General features: G+C 43.6%; 1 protein-coding gene across 2 annotated transcripts in view; it reads left to right on the top strand.

Moving 5' to 3' along the window:
* ATP6V1B2 (ATPase H+ transporting V1 subunit B2) overlaps positions 1-6,375 on the top strand; it is a 181,931-nt gene extending 175,556 nt beyond the window's left edge. For both annotated transcript variants that reach the window (XR_013622454.1, XM_078772191.1), the window contains exons 14-15: positions 601-729; positions 5,681-6,375. Coding sequence is in view for 1 of the 2 variants with exons in the window: in XM_078772191.1 (XP_078628317.1) it covers positions 601-729; positions 5,681-5,829 (278 nt within the window). In the remaining variant the exon portion in view is untranslated. The remainder of the gene's footprint in view (positions 1-600; positions 730-5,680) is intronic.
* The last annotated feature ends 14,199 nt before the right edge of the window (positions 6,376-20,574 follow it).

A 20,574-nucleotide genomic window follows, 5' to 3' on the forward strand; every position in this document is an offset into this window, starting at 1 on the left:
TATGTCTCTTTCAACAAAACGGTATTACCCAACCCTTGAGGTATAATCTAGATTATAGTAGATCTTCCATCAGTTCTGTCAGTAAAACTTACCTCATTTTTGTGTAACTTTTTTTTGTGTAACATAACATTAGTTTAATGTTACAACCAGCATTAGCGACTGTTTAAAAGCGAATCATGTGTGTTTGTGGTTTATAATATTTTACAGCCTGGCTAAGCTGCTGTTAGACTTTCGGTCATGTTTTAATCCTCAAAATTACTCCACAAACTCCTGACACTTTTGGTGATTTAGATGCACCTAATGCCTTTTTGACCAGACTCTGTGTCCTCTGGGTCTGGAGGTTGGTGTTCAAACCCCGGCCGAGTCATTCCAAAGACTTTAAATGATACGTCCTGCTTCCATGCTTGAATGATATTTGCACGTGCAAACAATGCTGGAAAGGAAATGACAAACCACCCAGCATCACCCTTGCTAAGAAAATGCTTCGTCAGCACTGACATCAAAATAAAGTCAGTATGGTACATCAAAACCAAAAACATGCCTTTTTTTAAAAAATCTATTGAGTTTATTCAAAATGTTTCCATGGGGCTATGTTTTCAGTATGCTGTTATGCCATCGGGAAAGACGTGCAAGCAATGAAAGCAGTCGTGGGAGAAGAGGCCTTGACTCCCGATGATATGCTTTACCTCGAGTTCCTTCAGAAGTTTGAGAAGAATTTCATTTCCCAGGGTGAGGAATTTGATGCTGTCTCTGTACTGTACTGGTTTCTTCTTTCTGTTTTTTCATTCATTTTCTTTGTTTATTTTATTTATTTGAGTGAAATTGCTATATTGATGTACGTGTTTTTAAGGGGTAAAGGGGAGTGCAATATTTCTACAGTACAACTTGAAACCTTTTATGTAAGGAAGCTACTTGTGATGATTTGCAGACGATGGCTTAAATTATTCTTTTGACAATTGCCTCGTTCATTGTCTGAGCAAGAGAATCGATCTTCCTTCTGCAGTTGCTTTCAACAATGCATGTCGGGCTTCCTCTGAGATTTTGTTTTTAAACCCAATCCAAAGCATTTGCCAAACTGGGAAAAAATGTAGACTTTTCTTTTCTGGAGACGATCTACTCTTTATTGTCTGATTTATCAATTATTGAGCGAGTATTTAATCTAAGGAAATTTAATAAAGTGGCTATTTCTCAAATATTAATTTATGATGATATGCACTGCTTTATATCGAGGCAGTAAATCAGCCTTTTTGAAGAGCAAATCTGTTACTGTTTGGCAGAACATATATCGGTTGGTAATTCATTGTGGATTGTTTTACCTCCACCACAATCATTGGGATGCTGATACATCACTGTGATGAAATTACGTCAGAGATTAAAAACAAAATTGTATGCAGTGTCCAAGCTCATGGAGGAGCTCAGACACAGAACAGACCAGGATGTAGCAGAATGAATAGAACAGTTGGAAGTGGGAGGTGGACGAACACACCCAGCAGCAGGCTGAGTATATGGGTTGTGGGAAAGTTTTCCCTTTTTTCTCTTTTCCCTTTTCCCGTTTTTTCCTTTTCCCTCTAGTTTCCCTTTTTAAAATCTCATTAATTTTCCCTTTCTTTCGCTATATTGTTTTTGCTCAAAATTGTGTCCCTAAGGATGGAGGGCCTTAGAATGGCAACGGTACCAGAAGCACCGCCCATGCAATGCCGTGATTTATCTTCCTTTATTTTATACAGAGGAGCACACCTTCTATATATTTAGTTCAAAATCTCCTTTGGAATAAAAAGTGCATTGACTCAGTATGGCCAGAAAAAGCTGCCATGCTCTACTACTAGAGTGCTGGGCTGATTTTGAGAGAGATGAGAGAGAGAGAGAGCGCTTGGTTGATTATTTGAACAACTCTGTCTGTGTTCAAACACCTGTAAGAATGTTTTGAATTTTGATGAGATATGTTGTAATTCTTGACAAATTGACAGAAATGACAACTGTACTGATGTTTATCGTCGAAATGGTTATTGCCCTATCGTCAAGAGTTTTCACCTCAAATTAAAAAAAAATCGCCAATCGTTTATTACCTCTGCCGTTTTATTACCACAAAGGTGGATGGAGGTTGTTTTCACCCCCTGTCTGTTTCTGCACATTTTTCTAACAGGATATTTCAAAAAGTTGTGGATTGATTTGGATGAATATGGTGGAGAGGTTGTTGGGTTTGTCATGACGAAATGATTAGGTCTAAAAACGATATATTGCACGATATTTCAAAATGTTACGAATGGATTTGGACAACTTGGTGGACACGTTGGGTGTGGGACAAGTAGGAATTGATTCAATTTAAGTGAAGATCCGGAATCCGATTCGGGAATTTTTTAAAGTGATTGTTCTTCATTGAGTGATAGGGCTAAAACTTATATATATATATATATATATATATATATATATATATATATATATATATATATATATATATATATATATATATATATATATATATATATATTTTTTTTTTTTTTTTTTTTTTTTAAAGGTAATCCGAATTCAAGTGGTTAATATGCAAAGGTAATTTAGTTTGACATTTACATGTGGTTTACCAATTATGAGGAGATCCTCAGCTTTCCATTGATACCTTTCATGCATCATTGCTATCACACATGACCGAGTACATGTTCACTGAAAATGACAAGTTCAAATCGCATTTTTACAAGTTTGGCTAATCGGTGCAAGACAGTTTTTAAATGGATGCATTACTTGTCGACTGCCAAGTTGATTATGTAAAATTGTTAAGCTGGTCTGGTAATCGTCGGTTGCGTCATCCTTTGTTAAGATGGGCCTACATTGTATGGGTTTAGAGACAGTCTGAGTCATTGAAAATATGGTTCAACTTATGACTGAACAGCAGACCTTCGTGGTTACAACCTTTCACCAAACCGGAAGTTTGCAGCGAACTCGTGATGCATTCAGGAAACTTTCGCAGAACGGGAGCCTCCAGCAGCTAAAACCATCTGGGTGAATGTTAGAAAATACCAAGAGCATGGCACTAGCCTCAAACCCCAACAAGGAGAATTCTGGTAGGAGACGCACTGGGCGATCGGAAATGAACATTGCAGCAGTAAGGCAGCAACTTTTGGAGCATCCTTGGATACCAGTGCAAGACGAAATGGGACGGGATTGCCTTCGGCAACATTCAACCGAATCACAAGACTGGACCTCTGCCAGGAAGCTGGTGCTTGCCAGATGGTTGATAGCACGTTGCGAAGCTGATGTCAATTTCCTGCGGTATCTCATTATCGGCGATGAAGCTGCTTTCGCCATGGATGGCAAGGTCAATACCCATGATGTTCGTGAATATGCACCAACAGGACAACCCCCGGAATTTAATTTTGACAACAACATGAATCGACAAAAGTGGACTGTTTGGTTGGGACTTTGTGGAAGTGGTCAGGTGATCGGACTATTTTTCTTTCAAAGGAATGTCAATGGAAACAGGTATCTGCAGATGATCAATGATGAAGTTTTACCGCAGCTGGAGGAGAACCTTGAGCGACAGGTTCGTGGTGTCTTCAGATATCTCTGTTGGGCCCAAGACAGGACCCCAGCACATCGTCTTATCGCTGTCCGAGATCGACTGAGGGAACTCTTTGGAGACGAGTCATCGCCCTCAACCTCAACCTTGCAGTGGAAAGGCCGCCAAGATCACCTGACCGCACACCATTTGATTATTTCCTTTGGGAACATTTAAAGAACAAGGTGTTCGTAACTCCTCCCCGTGATCTTGACGAATTGCAGGGCCGTATTCGACATGAAGTGGATGCTTTGCGCAATGAAACGGCTGTGGTGAGACGAGCAGTTCAGGGCATGCTCCGCCGCTGTGAGCTTTGTGTTGAAAGGGGAGGTGGACATGTTGAAGGTGTGGGTGCATGAAGGCCAGTCATTCCTGAGAAAAGTTCACATCTAACGTTCATTTTGCACCAATTATCCTGATTTGCATCGATTAACCAAACTTGTAAAAATGCGATTTGAACTTGTCATTTTCAATGAGCATGTACTCGGTCATGTGTGACAGCAATGATGCATGGAAGGTATCGATGGAAAGCTGAGGATCTCCTCTGAATTAGTAAACCACATGTAAATTGTCAAAATAAATAACCTTTGCATATTAACCCCTTGAATTCGGATTACCTTTTTTTTGATACCCACTGTGTATGTATGTGTGTGTATATATATATATATATATATATATATATATATATATATATATATATATATATATATATATATATATATATATATATATATATATATATATATATAGATATATATATATATATATATAGATATATATATAGATATATATATATATATATATAGATATATATATATATATATATATATATATATATATATATATATATATATATATATATATATATATAGATATATATATATATATATATATGTATATATATATATATATATATATCATGATATCTCATAAGCTATCGATGGATTCAGCCAAACCTTGGTGGAGAGGTTTCTTATCTTCCCCCATCCAAAACCTTGATCTTTTCTACCCCCACTAATTCACCCCAGATCCACCTTGTTTGTAATTCCAACTTCTTTCCTGGTAGTCCTGACAGTGTCCATATGTTTTATGCCTCTCCCACCCCCTTTCCCATGCCTCCCCCCCAAAGCTCTCTCCCTCCCACAGTTCTCTCGATGTCTCCAAGTCTCTAGGTTCCTGCTCTCAAATGTTGTGTTTGTGTCCTTCCCCCTCACTCCCCATCTTGTCTACCGCTCCCGATGCTATTTGTTTTATGTGTCGGTTTGTCGGTTATGTGTCGGTTTGTCGGTTTGTCTTTCTGTGTCTTTCTGTGTGATAAATGTTCGCTCGTTCACGAGCCTCGATCTTGTATACAAAAAAAAAAAGAAAAAAAAAAATAGGTTGTGTGTGTGATAAGGAGGAATATATTTTGGTGAAGATCCATATAGGGATCCAGATAAGAGAATTTCTTTTTTTCCAGTGATTCTTCACCATTGAGAGGTGGGGCCGAAAACAATATACACAACAACACCAACAAATATGGCATAATATTTCAAAAACTTGCAGATTAGTCATGACGTAACTAGATGGATGAGTTGAATAGGTGACAAAAATAAGCCGAATAGATTTTGGTCAAGGTCCCGATCCAGATCCGACCCATCAGTGGATGCAAAACATAAATTGTTCAGCCTGGCGGAGGTACGTGCGCTACTGAGTACCGTTCTAGTTGTATATTTCAGCAACCATCACGAACACCAGCCGGAGCTATGTTCCTTGTTTCTTCCATCGATGGAACCACCTTCCAGAGGCCATTCTTTCCCACTCTTCCCTCCAGGGCTTCAAGCAAGCAGCCACTTTGTGTCATCTCTCATCTTGACCCATGATCTTTATTACCCCCATTAACCCTTCCTCAGTGGACCATATTGCTTGCTGGATTCTTCAGTGTTTCCTCCCCTCTTCTCTTTTATTTTCTTGTTCATTCATTCCCTTGCTAGTTGTGCCCAATTGTTGCCCCACCATCCCCACTGTCATTTCAACCTTGCTCTTTCATGACCCTCACTCTTGTATTGGAAGAAAAAGCATTAAATGCAGGTGGTTGCAGCTCACCTTTCTCTTCCCTCTTCCATCCATGTCTCTGCCTTTCATTATCAGGCTCTTATGAAAACAGAACCATTTTTGAGTCTCTGGATATTGGCTGGCAACTCCTTCGTATATTCCCAAAGGAGATGCTGAAGCGCATTCCTCAAGCTACAGTGGCCGAGTTCTATCCACGAGAAGCCTCAGGTTTGAGCAAGATTTGAGGTTTCTCACGTTCTCTATATCCCAAACTGTGTTTGTCATGGCATGCTGGGTATTTTTTGTTTTTTGTTCTGCTTCTAGTGAGCTGTAAGCTGTAACTGTCTCCTCGCATGCCCCGGGTCATTCACGTATCGGTGTTATCCCTGCTGATTATGTTTTTGTGACATTCATCGCTGTTTGTCAAGATATATATTTGATTCTCTGTTATTAAAAGAAACTTTTAATCCAAGTCAAAGTTTGTATATTATGAAAATGGTGTTGAAATATTTTCTTGATATTTAATTGTGAATTTGGCATGGGACTTAAAATCTTCACTGCAACCTCTCCAAGGATTCCTTGAGAGCCGTGGCTGACTGGTTTCGAGATGGTGCTTTCTTGCTGCATAGAATGTCTGTGAAGATTGGCACATGTTTTGATTACCATTACCCCTAACTGTTCGTTCTGTGCTACATGGTTGTTTCCTGAACTGCTGTATGAATATATGAACGAATTTGGGAATTGAATGAACCAATCATGTGTTGTCTGCAATAAATACTCCAAGAAAGCGAGTTTGCTTTTTGTGTTGTCCTGTTTCGTGTTCCAATATGATGCCGAGATTCCAGTTTAAAGTCCCATTTGTTCCAACAACAACAACAACATGCATTTTAAAGGCCATTTTCCCTGCTAGAGCGGGGGTTAGCCTTGCGGTCCCCATGACAATCTTCTCCATTTTGCCCTATTTTCTGCATCTCTCCTTGTTAACCCCCTTGCCCGCATTTCTTCTTCCACCATCTTTAGCCAAGTCTTTCTCGGTCTTCCCCGTCTTCTACTTCCTTCTACATTCATTTCCATCACTCTTCTCAACCAGTCACTTTCATCCTTCCTCAACACATGACCAAACCATCTCAACCTGTTCCTCTTCACAGCATCAATCACAGGCTCTATTCCCATCATCTTTCGCAATTTATCATTTGTCTTCCTCTCTCTCAACGATACTCCGCACATCCGTCGAACCATTCGCATTTCCACCCTTTCCAACCTTCGTTGCTGCTCTACGTTCATTACCCATGTCTCGCTCCCATAAATCATAACACTTCTCACACATGCAGCATACACCTTTCCCTTCAGCTTCAACGACACTCCCCTCATCATCAGCACGCCACTCAATTCCCGAAACTTCTTCCATGCACATCTCACTCGAGCAACCGTTGCCGAGTCTGATCCACCTTCTCCATTCAGCATGTCTCCGAGGTAGCAAAATGTTTTCACACCTTCCAGCTTCACGCCATCTCCAAGATCCAACTCAACATTTCCTCCATCTGCAGCTCCCTCTGTGCACACCTTACATTTGAATGTAGCTGCCACACTGGTTAATGACCCTCTCAGACCACTACATTTTTGATGAACCCACTCAGCGCACATTGTACACTGAATGGAGTTCACTCCGACACCCTTCCTACACACAGCACAGGGCCACTTCCCAGTTCTTTCCACCTCACCACATGCTTTACCACTTGCCATCACCTTCGTCTTTCCGATATTCACCTTCAGACCTTTTGTCTCCATACATTCCTTCCACGTGTTCATCTTTTCCTTCAGTCCATCCATACTTTCCGCAATCAACACCAGATCATCTGCATACAACAACTCCCACGGTAAACCCTCCTTTACGTTCTGAGCCAGCACCTCCATCACAGCTACAAATAGTAGTGGACTTAGTACCGACCCCTGATGCACTCCCACCTTCACCTCAAACTCACCACTGTTCCCGTCCTTCGTCCTTACAGCTGTGCGTGCTCTTTTGTACATTGCCATCACTACTCTGATCAACCATTCCTCCACTCCTAACTTCCTCAATGCCCATGTCAATACTTTGCGTGGAACCCGATCGAATGCTTTCTCCAGATCAACAAACCCAAGAAACAACTTCTTCCTCTTCTCCATGTACTTCTCCTGCAACTGCCTCACAATGAAAAGCGCGTCTGTCGTTCCTCTTCCTGGCATAAATCCAAACTGCATTTCGTCGATCTTTACTTTCTTCCTTATCCTCCTCTCCAACACCCTTTCCAATACCTTCATTCCATGCTCCAATAACTTTATCGCTCGGTACGAGCCACACTCCAGAGGGTCACCTTTCCCCTTGTATAGAGGGACGTTCCCTCTATCATTCATCATCATTCATTCATCATTCTTCATTCATCATTCATCATTCATTCATCATTCATTCATCATTCATTCATCATTCATTCATCATTCATTCATCATTCATCATCCATTCATCATTCATCATCATTCATTCATCATTCATCATTCATCATCATTATCATATCATTCATCATTTGTTCCAATGATGTGCAAATTCTCTACTAATATCCTCACAATCGGATTTAAATATTATCAAAATAAAATCAGCTAAGCTTTCTATTCCACAATATGCAGGTGGTGTGAAGACATCAGCCTCAATTATGAGTGAAGGTCTTGTCGGCTGTGAGAAGTTCAGATTTGCCAAGGACGGACTTTGCACGATGAAGTAATTCCCTTGGAAAATGAATGGATTATGTTTCAAATATCTCAGACTTACCAAGCAAAGACTTGCACTGATAATAATAATAATAATAATAATAACTAGATGGTATTCATAGAATACTTACCCTGTGCAGTCAACTTGGTGCGAGCCAACTCTGCTGTTTTTGAAGTTTTTAAAATTATTATTTGATCCAATATGGCTGCCATACCACGTGAGCGATGACATCATTCATTTATATTCTCTAAATAATTGTTGCATAGATCATGCTCAATACATTTCAAACTGATCAGACTCTGATGTCCCTGTCAAATTATGACGTCATAATTAAGGCACCAATGACGTCATCATTAACACTTATTCCCCTTGCGGAGTTGTTTGCAATGAGCCACATTTCAATTTTCTCCATGGAACGGTTTCGGGGGTATCGAGGTGCAAGGTTTTCTTTTTTTCTTTTTTTCTCTATACTCAGTCGAGGCTCATGTGAGAGCTAATACATAGAACATAGTCTTGGCCAAAAATATTGGCAACCTTGCACCTTTTTCAAATAACTCACAATTTTCTCGAAAAATAAGTTGAAATTGACAAAAGTATTTGGTCTCCACAATTCCTTATTTCACTGTTAATATTACAGAACCTTTGTTTTTGATTCAGAACTTAATATATCCTTTTAAATCAGAAAATAAAAAGAAATGACATTGACAAAATTATTGACACCCCAGGCTTAATATTTGGTAGCACAGAATTTGGACAAAATAACTGCAGTCAAGCGCTTCCTATAGCCATGAATCAGCTTCCTACACTACACCTCTCTACCGGCAGTTTGGCCCAATCTTCTTGTGCAAACTGCTCCAGTTCTCCCAGATTTGAAGGGTGACTTCTCCCATCTGCTGTTTTCAGATCTCCCCACAGGTGTTCAATGGGATTTAGATCTGGACTCATTGCTGGCCACTTCAGAACAGTCTAGCGTTTTGTCTTGAACCATTCCTGGGTGCTTTCTGAAGTGTGTTTGGGGTCATTGTCCTGCTGCAAGACCCATGACCTTTGACGGGGACCCAGCTTTCTGACACTGGGTTGAACATTGTGCTCCAAAATGCCTTGGTAATCTCCTGATTTCATGTCATGCACACATTCAAGGCACCCAGTGCCAGAGGCAGCGCAGCAACCACAAAACATCACTGAACCTCCTCCATGTTTGACTGTAGGGAAGGTGTTCTTTTCTTTGAAGGCTTCAATTTGCTTCATTTAAACATTAGGATGATGTGCTTTACCACAAAGCTCCAATTTGGTCTCATCTGTCCACAGAACATTCTCCCTGAAGGATTTTGGCTTGTTCAGGTGTGTTTTGGCAAACTCCAGTTGGGCTTTCTCAGCAGTGGGGTCCTCCAGGGTCTCCTACCATAGAACGCCCTTTCATCGAGTTGGTGACGGATGGTGTGAGTTGAAACTGTCGTACCTTGTGTCTGAAGGTCAGCTTGAATCTGTTTGGCAGTTGATCGAGGTGCTTTCTCCACCATTCGAACAATCCTTCTCTGAAATCTTCAATCAATTTTCCTCTTGCGGCCATGTCCAGGGAGGTTGGCGACAGTGCCATGGGCCTTTAACTTCCTGATAACATTGGATACGGTTGACACAGGGACATCAAAGTCTCTGGAGATGGACTTGTAGCCTTGAGATTGTCCATGCTTGGCTACAATCTTGTGTCTGACCTCCTCAGACAATTCTCTGGTTTTCTTTCTTTTCTCCATGCTCATTGCGGTACACACTTTTTTTTTCTTCTTTTTTTTCTTTTTTTTGTATACAAGATCGAGGCTCGTGAAAGACCGAACATTAATCACACAGAAAGACAAACGGACACATAAAACATAACATGGGGAGAGAGGGGGAAGGACACAAACACAACATTTGAGAGCAGGGACATCGAGAGATCTGTGGGAGGGAGAGGGCTTTGGGGGGGGGGGCATTGGAAGGGTGGTGGGAGAGGTATACAACATATGGACACTGCCAGGACTTCCAGGAAAGAAGTTGGAATTTCAAACAAGGTGGATCTGGGGTGAATTAGCAAGGGTAGAAAAGATCAAGGTTTTGGATGGGGGAAGATAAGACATGGTGGTGAACAGCTGTTTTAAAGACCTGGAGTGAGGAGTGGGATTGAAGGGAGTGTGGGAGTTTGTTTCAGAGGCGGGAGAAAAGAGGAATGAAAGAGTGAAGGTGAGCAGAGAGCCGAGATTTCGGCAGTTTAACCATCAGAGGGTTGCTGGCAGATCTTGCGCGACCTGTAGGAATATTTGGGCGGCAAAGCACAGAGAGAAGAGCTGGGGGAGCAAGGCCGGAGAGGAGTCTGTAGAAGACAGAAAGACCACCTACCTGCCTGCGGTGAGTGAGTGAAAGGCCCTCAGAGATAGCTTCATCGCGTGAGATTCCAATGATTCTGAAAGCTTTGGTTTCAACAGCATGAAGCCGAGCTAGGTGTGAGGCAGGAGCACCGGCCCATAGGGGAGAACTATTCCATTGAGCTGCGGATGAAAGCCTTGTATGTGGTGAGGAGCTCAGGTGTGCCAAGGAAGGACTTCGCACGACGGAGGATGCCCAGTCGGCGACTGCCTTTGGAGGCCAGCTTAGAAATGTGGTTTTCCCAAGAAATATCATGGCAGATAGTGAGACCCAAAAGCTTGAGCGACAAAACTTCTTGGAGAGGATTGTTGAGAGAGTAGATGGGAGGGTTGTCCAGTCGATCTTTTCGGAGAGACATAGTAAGAGTGTGAGATTTGTCAGGATTGAAAGACATGTTCCACTTGTTTGACCAATCTGTGATTTTGTCCAGGTCTTCAGAGAGTGAGGAGGCTGCAGACTGCCGATCTGAGGGATGAGGAATGGAGCGGCAGAGAGTGGAGTCATCAGCAAAGAGATAGAGAGAATTTTCCAGAGAGTCGGAGAGATCATTGATAAAGACCAGAAAAAGCACAGGGCCCAGAACACTGCCTTGGGGGAACTCCAGCCTGAACAGGAAGGGGAGATGAGAGAAATCCATTCAGGGCCACACGTTGACTACGACCAGAGAGGAAGTCCACAAGCCATGCATGGAGATTTCCATGGATACCAAAGGAGGAGAGTTTGGTGAGCAGAGCGGGGTGCCAGACCGTATCGAAGGCACGTGATATGTCAAGGGAGACAGCTCTGATTTCCTGCTTGGCATTGAGGACCTCCATCCATTGTTGAGACTGCAGAAGCAGCATGTCCAGAGTAGAATGACCAGGTCTGAATCCAAATTGATGATCGGAGGTCAAGCCATTGGAGAAAAGGAAGGATTTGATATCCGAAGCAATGATGGATTCCATGACTTTGCTGATAATTGGGAGCAGGCTGATTGGTCTGTAGTTGCAAGGATCTGTTTTTGCACATTTTTTGTGTAAAGCGGTAATGTTTGCTGATTTCCAGGATGTTGGCAGATGACCTTGAGCAAAAGAGAGGGTGAAAAGAACAGAGAGAGGGTGAGATAGAGCGGCAGAGCAGGATTTTAGGACCCGTGGGCTGATGCCGTGTGGTCCAGTTGCAGTATCGGAGTCGAGGTTTGACAAAAACTCCTCCACCTTGTCAGGCGAGAAGGACACAGTCAAGGAGCAGTTGGGTTCGACTGGGTAAGGTGGGAACAGAGAGAGATGGGTTTGAGGCAAACACAGAGTTGAGGCATTCGGCTTTGTCACGTGCGGTGTCAACTGTGTAGCCATTTGAGGTAAGGGAGGGGACGGAGGGGGGAACAAACACCAGAAACGGATTTGACCAGACGCCACCAGGATTTGGAGGAAGGAGACAGGTTTGATAGTTCATTCTTGAGTGTGGAGAGATAGTGCTTCCTGGCACTCCTGAGGGTAGACACACTTGTTCTGAGCTTGGTGGAAGGAACTGAGATTGCCTTCAGTTGGATTAGCCTTCCAAGAGGCAAAGGCAAGTTGTTTCAGGTCAACTGCCTCACCACAATATTCAGTGTACCATGCACGGGAGGAAGGGTAAGACAACTGAAGACGAGATGGGATAAATCTGTGCATGAGAGGGAGCAGTTTGCTTTGGAAGAATTCCCAGGAAGAATTGATGTCAGAGGCAGTGGAGATGTGAGACTAGTCCAGATGATTGATGGCTGCTTGAAGACCGTGCCAGTCGGCCTGAGTGAAATGCCAGACTCGACGACGCTGAGGAGGGTCTCTGAGAATGGCCAGAGAGATGTCCACTTTAACAAGCACATGATCAGAAGAACCGATTGGAGCAGAAGAAGAGCAGCAGACATTAGCAGGGAAGTTTGTCATAACCAAGTCTAGAAGAGAAGATACTCCATTGGCTGAGATGCGGGTCGGGAAATTGACAGATTGTGTCAATCCCAGTGAGTCGCAGAAGTCCTTTGCTGAGGTGCCATGACTGGTGAGAGAGGAACCCACACCCACCCAGCTGGTATGATGACAGTTGAAGTCACCACACATGAGGAAGAGAGAGTTGTGCTGAGTGGATAGAAGTTGGTCCATGTTGTCAGACAGTGAAATGTAGATGGAGTCATCACTATTTGGAAGACGGTACAGAACACATATGAACAAAAGGTGGGAGTGGAGAGGAAGCTGTCGCCAGAGGTACTCCTGGGGGTGAGGTGGAGAGAGGGCAGTGCAAGGAGAGTGAGGAAGAGAGTTTTTGATAAAGATAGCCACCCTACCACCAGGATGAGGCTCAGGTCTATCATACCGGAGGAGGGAGTAACCAGGAAGAGATATTAAGGAATCGGAGGCATCTTGAAGGAGGAAAGTTTCTGTTAAGCAGATCAAGTCTGGATTGTCAGAAGCAACCTGTATGGAGAGATCAGTCAGGTTTGAGCGAAGGCCCCGGATGTTTGAGGTCCATACTGTTAATGAAGAGAGAGGGGGAGCATCGGGTACAGGACAGGGGAGGGGAGGGGTAGGGTAAGAGATTACAGAAGAGTTACAAGAAAGGGAACGATGAGGAGGACGAAAGGTTTGATGGTGAAGGGATGAGGCACAGTGAGGGAGGGGCAGAGGAAAGTAGAAGGTTGTGGGAGGTGGAGGTATGAGATAGAAGGGAGACGAAGTGGGGAGGAGGCAGCTTTGAGGAGGAGGGAGAATTGGAGAGCAATGGTAGGGGGGGAGATTTGAATGGGAGGGGTTGGGGGGGAGTTTTGAAGGGGAGGAGTGAGGGGGGACTTTAGGAGGGGAGGGGCAAGGGGGAGTTTAGGAGGGGAGGGGCAAGGGGGGGGGATTTGGAGTGGAGGGGCAAGGGGGGAGTTTAGGAGGGGAAGGGCAAGGGGGGGGTTTAGGAGTGGAGGGGCAAGGGGGGAGTTTAGGAGTGTCGGGGCAAGGGGGGGGATTTGGAGGGGAGGGGCAGGAATGGAGTTTAGAAAGTGGATGATTGATGAAAGACGAACATTGATAACAAATTGGGTTTATTGTGATTTTCAAGTTGGCGATCCGATTAAGAACGATGGAGGAGGGGTGGAATGAATGTGAATTTAGAACATGTAGTGAGGGAGACGTATAAGAGATTGAATTTTTTTTTTTTGAAGTGGAATGAGTTGGAGAGGAAATTGAAAAAAGCCTTTTAAATAGGAATAAAAACAGCGTGTTGTAATATACCACTGAATAAAACACTGAAGGGGAAACTTTAAACATATTTAAATAATATTTAAATAGAACCGTGAACAATCTTATATGCACAAAATACCAACGGGGGGAGGGCCAAGAGGGACAACCACGAGTCACGTGAACAGGGCAAAAGGTGGATGGCAAGGAGATAATGGGGGTGGGGTGAACAGCACACCTGGACAGAAGTACAGGATGAGACAACAGCACACGTGGAGAAAGGAAAATGGGGGGGGGGGGGTGTGGGGATTTAAATCGTTAGACACAGAGTATTATGTTCGGGGTAGAAGGGAAAAATCTATGAGCCAAGCAAAACACGAAGTAGGGGACTTAAGTTAACAAACACCGACGGGGGTACAAGGCCGCACACGCGGAGCAGAACACGATTAATTAATTACGAGTTACAGGAAATTCAAACCAAAACTAACTATAAACAAACAATAACGCATTGACGAGAAAATAACGAGTTGAAATTTGACAAACACACGAATAAAAAAAATAACCACTTTGGATGCCCGGAGAGAACCAAGCCTCAAGGTCGGAAGCTTCAACAACTCGGCCGCGCGGCACGAAATACTCGACTATTTTATACAGGTATGAAAGATTAACACCGAGAATCTTCCGAGGACACACTATAGGTACACACACGTAAGATAAATACAGTTTCGACAAAAATACAATTGTGAACAATAATTACTTAACTTCGAGCGTGCGTGAAGATCGTGGAACAGCTTCGAAAAATCGTGACCGCCCTGACAAGCTGTGACGCATAACAGCGGAATGACTCCTTTTCTCTATTCAAAGTGGTTGAATGAGTGATTTTTATATTGCAGGCACCTGAAGCTCACCACAGGTGAGTTCAATTCCAAACTAAAGGAGAATCACCTGCTTGAAAAGTAATTTTTTCTCACAACTTCTAAAATGCCCCTGAAATGTGCCAATGATATTGTGCTTGTAAATGTGCCAATAATATTGTTCGTGCCATTTTAAGATTTGTGTGTGGAATAATCTATGGTTTTGTAATTTTTCAGCTTTTTTGTTTTGTTTCACTGCAAACAAAAGAAATCCATTTGTGGATACCAAAGGATTTTTTTTATTTCAACAATTTTCTCGAACCAATGGTGCATTATTTGAAAAAAGTGCAAGGGTGCCAATATTTTTGGCCACGATATGTAAAGGGAGCAGGAGACAAAAGGGGGAGAGAGGGAAACAAAACCATTAGAGAACAGGAACATTGGGAGACATGTGGAATGGTGAGGGCTGGGGTGGGGTCCACGGGATAAATAAGATGGACACTACAAGGTCTTTCAGGAAAGAAATCGGAATTTGAAGGAAGTTGATTTAGGATGGTTTAACAGAGATAGAAAAGATCAAGGTTTTGGATGGAGGAGATAAGAGATGGTGGACAGCTGTTTTGAAGACCTGGAGGGAGGAGTGGGATTGAAAAGAGTGGGAGTTTGTTCCAGAGGCGGGAGAAAAGAGGAATGAAAGAGTGAAGGTGAGCAGAGAGTCGTAATTTTGGCAGTTTAACCATAAGAGTGTTGCTAGCAGGTCTTTAGCATCCTGCAGGAATATTTGGGGACACCTTCCATGGCACCCTGCCCAGACTGTTGCACGTGATTACATGGCTGTTTAATATGAGTACTCTTCCAAGGAACTTCGATGCAGGATGAGACCATTCAGCCCAACAAGGTGCTATTATATCCAACCTGTAGTTGTTTGTCTGTGCTCTATCCTTTTTAAATGCTGAGCGTCAAACAAAGAAGCAAGCACCAGGTTCCATTTCTAGTGTCTTTGGTATGACTCGGCTGGGGTTCGAACCGTTGACCTCCCATACTTGGAGCATATGCTCCAACCATTACACCACCTAGGATGGTCATTTTTTGTTCGCAAGACAAACCCAAAACGTTATTTTGCACTAACAAAAATGGCAACGATTTGTCTGCCCTCTTCCTCTTTATTTTAGAGCTTTTATCATAATGCTCTATCTCTCTCTCTCTCTCTCTCTCTCTCTCTCACCATACACAGAGCATCGTTGCCGCTGAAGCAGCTTCCTAAGCAAGGGTTATACTGGGTGGTTTACCATTGCCTTGCTAGTTATGGCTGGAATTTGGAATTTAGCCATGGTGCCTCATGCGCTAGCTCGCCTGCTGTTTGTTTGTAAAGGACACCTTAATGGTGCAAGTAATAAAATTAGAAAGGATGTGTATAGTATATGAATGGACATTATCCAAACACACCACTGCACAGTGAGGTGCTGCCACTGACTTTTGTTAATTTAGAGGTATTTAAGTGAACATTTTAAATGCAACATGAACATAAAATTTCACACTTTAATTATTTATTTATTTTTAAATACAGGATCGAGGCTCGTGAAAGAGCTAACATTTATCACACAAAAAAATCAAACAGACACACTAAACATATAATAAGGGTAGCGGTTTGAGAGCAGTGACACAACATTTGAGAGCAGGGACATCGGGAGATCTGTGGGAGGGAGAGGGCTTGGGGGAAGGGGGGGGGGGTGGGAGAAGTATAAAACACAAGGACACTGCAAGGGCTTCCAGGAAAGAAGTTGGTATTTCAAAAACGTGGATCTGGGTTGAAATTAGCAGGGGTAGAAAAGATCATGTTTTTGGATAGCGGAGGATAAGAGATGGTGGTGAACAGCTGTTTTAAAAACCTGGAGGGAGGAGTGGGATTGCAGAGAGTGAGGGAGTTTGTTCCAGAGGTGGAGAAAAGAGGAATGAAAGAGTGAGGGTGAGCAGTGAGTATTGATTTTGGCAGTTTAGCCATAAGAGGGTTGCTGGCAGATCTTGTGCGACCTGTAGGAATATTTGTGGGACAGAGCACAGAGAGAGCTGGGGGAGCAAGGCCGTAGAGGAGTCTAGAAGACAGAAAGACCACCAACCTGCCTGCGGTGAGTGAGTGAAAGGCCCTCAGAGTTAGCTTCATCGCGGGAGATTCCAATGATTCTGAATGCTTTGGTTTCAATAGCGTGAAGACGAGCTAGGTGTGAGGCAGGAGTACCAGCCCAGAGGGGAGAGCAGTATTCCATTGAGCTGCGGATGAAAGCCTTGTATGTGGTGAGGAGCTCAGGTGTGCCAAGGAAGGACTTCGCATGACGGAGGATGCCCAGTCGGCGACTGGCTTTGGAGGCCAGCTTGGAAATGTGGTTTTCCCAGGAAAGTTCATGGCAGATAGTGAGAACCAAAAGCTTGAGTGACAGAACTTCTTGGAGAGGATTGTTGAGAAAGTAGATGGGAGGGTTGTCCAGTCGGTCCTTTCGTCGAGAAATAGTAAGCGTGTGAGATTTGTCAGGATTGAAAGACATGTTCCACTTGTTTGCCCAGTCTGTGATTTTGTCCAGGTCTGCAGAGAGTGAGGAGGCTGCAGACTGCCGATCTGAGGGATGAGGAATGGAGCGGCAGAGAGTTGAGTCATCAGCAAAGACGTAAAAAGGATTTTCAAGTGTCAGAGAGATCACTGATGAAGACCAGAAAAAGCACAGGGCCCTGAACACTACCTTGGGGAACTCCAGCCAGAACAGGCAGGGGAGATGAGAGAAACCCATTCAGGGCCAAACGTTGACTACGATTGTACGATTGGGCAAATTATTTGAAAGGTTTTAAGTTTGACTGGGAATCTTTTCCAATTCTCAATTGCGTAGTAACTATTAAAAATGAACAAAAACGTTTAATAAATGACCATTGCTAACCAAAGCGATTAATATACAAGACTGCTGTCAAAAAGTCTTTGAATGAACTTTTTTTGGGGGCATATCAATATTTTTTGCACTGATTTCAATGTATTTCTTAACAATCCATTACAATGCCATGTCTGTCATAAAAGGAGTAATAAAATCATTACACACCTCTGAGCTGGGTCTTCTATTGGCCTGATATTAAGATTGCTACTTCCATGTTGCATTCGTGAAGACATTCTGCACAACTCAGCATTACGTGATCAGGTCACACCGAATGGACATGTAATTTATCAGCATTGATTTCTTTCAGAGGTTTGCACCTCATCTTTTTTCCATGATGTCACATAAACGGAACCATCAACAACAGTTCGGTTTTCTTTTTTAATGGAATTTTGCCTTCTTTGTCTGAGATACCCAAGGTTTCATTTGGGTGGAGTTTACACCTTATAGAAACCGTCATGATTTATACAAGTGGAGTTTATGCCTTACAGAAACCTATTATTAAATTCATAATACTTGACCGGGATTTTATTCTGCTGGTTGCATCATCACTGAGGTATAACGCCACTGTGAATGAACCCTGGATGTTGGAATTTTGCCAAGTTCTCAAGCAAATACGGTACTTGTTAAAATGGATATATCTCTGGCCATTCTCAGAGAGCCTCCTCAGCGTTGACGAGTCCGGCATTTCACTCAAGCCGACTGGCATGGTCTTCAAGCAGCCATCAATCATCTGGACTCGTCTCCCATCTCTACTGCATCTGATATCAACTCTTCCTGGGAATTCATCCAAAGTAAACTGCTCTCTCATGCACAGATTTATCCCATCTCGTCTTCAGTTGTCATACCCTTCCTCCCATCCGTGGTACACTGAAGCTTGTCGTGAGGCAGTTGCCCTGACACAACTTGCCTTTGCCTCTTGCAAGACTAATCCAACCAAAGGCAATCTCAGTTCCTTCCACCAAGCTCGGAACAAGTGTGTGTCTACCTTCAGGAGTGCCAGGAAGCACTATCTCTCCACACTCAAGAATGAACTCTCAAACCTGTCTCCTTCCTCCAAGTCCTGGTGGTATCTGGTCAAATCTGTTTCTGGTGTTTTTTCCCCCTCCATCCCCTCCCTTACCTCAAATGGCCACACAGTTGACACCGCATGTGACACAGCCAAATGCCTCAACTCTGTGTTTGCCTCAAAATCCTGTGTCCCAAACCCATCTCTCTCTGTCCCCACCTTACCCAGTCAAACCCAGCTGCTCCTGGACTCTGTGTCCTTCTCCTGATAAGGTGGATACGTTTCTGTCAAACCTCGACTCTGATTCTGCAACTGGACCTTGCTCAAGGTCATCTGCCATCAGTTTGGAAATCCGCCAACATTACCGCTTTACACAAAAAGGTGCAAAAACAGATCCTTGCAACTACAGACCAATCAGCCTGCTCCCAATTATCAGCAGAGTCATGGAATCCATCATTGCTTTGGATATCAAATCCTTCCTCTTCTCCAATGGCTTGATCTCTGATCATCAATTTGGATTCAGACCAGGTCACTCGACTCTGGACATGCTGCTTCTGTTGTCTCAACAATGGATGGAGGTCCTCAATGTCAAACAGGAAATTAGAACTGTCTCCCTTGACATATCACTTGCCTTCGATACGGTCTGGCACCCCACTCTGCTCACCAAACTCTCCTCCGATGGTTTCTATGGAAATGTCCACGCATGGCTTGCAGTCTTCCTCTCTGGTCGTAGTCAACGTGTGGCCCCGAATGGATTTCTCTCATCTCTCCTTCCTGTTCAGGCTGGAGTTCCCCAAGGCAGTGTTCTGGGCCCTGTGCTTTTTCTGGTCTTCATCAATGATCTCTCCGACTGGAAAATCCTCTCCATCTCTTTGCTGATGACTCCACTCTCTGCTGCTCCATTCCTCATCCCTCAGATCGGCAGTCTGCAGCCTCCTCACTCTCTGCAGACCTGGGCAAAATCACAGACTGGTCAAACAAGTGGAACATGTCTTTCAATCCTGACAAATCTCACACTCTCACTATGTCTCTCTGAAAAGACCACCTGGACAACCCTCCCATCTACTTTCTCAACAATCCTCTCTAAAAGTTCTGTCACTCAAGCTTTTGGGTCTCACTATCTGCCATGATCTTTCCTGGATAAACCACATTTCCAAGCTGGCCTCCAAAGCCAGGCCTTACTTGGCACACCTGAGCTTCTCACCACATGCATGGCTTTCATCTGCAGCTCAATGGAATACTGCTCTCCCCTCTGGGCTGGTGCTCCTGCCTCACACCCAGCTCGGCTTCACGCTGTTGAAACCAAAGCTTTCAGAATCATTGGAATCTCCCGCGATGAAGCTGATTGTGAGGGCCTTTCACTCACTCACCACAAGCAGGTAGGTGGTCTTTCTGTCTTCTACCGACTCCTATCTGGCCTCGCTCCCCCAGCTATATCTGTGCTCTGTCCCCCAAATATTCCTTCAGGTTGTTCAAGATCTGCCAGCAGCCCTCTTATGGTGAAATTGTCAAAATCGAGACTCTCTGCTCACCTTCAGTCTTTCATTCCTCTTCACTGCCGCCTCTGGAACAAACTCCCTCACTCTATTCAATCCCACTCCCCCCTCCAGATCTTTTAAACAGTTATTTACCACCATCTCTTATCTTCCCCCATCCAAAACCTTAATATATTCTACCCCCGTTAATTTACCCCAGAGCCACTTTTTTGAAATACCAACTTTTTTCCTTGCAGTGTCCATGTGTTTTATACCTCCCCCACCCGCCCCCCACCCACCCCCATTTCCCACGCCTCCTCCCCCCAAGCCCTCTCCCTCCCACAGATCTCTCGATGTCCCTGTTCTCTGCTGTTGTACTTGTGTGCTTCCCTCTCTCTCCCCATCTTGTCTCCCGCTCCCT

This window comes from Myxine glutinosa, chromosome 2 (assembly GCF_964187855.1).
Source record: "Myxine glutinosa chromosome 2, kmMyxGlut1.1, whole genome shotgun sequence".
NCBI classification, from domain to species: domain Eukaryota; kingdom Metazoa; phylum Chordata; class Myxini; order Myxiniformes; family Myxinidae; genus Myxine; species Myxine glutinosa.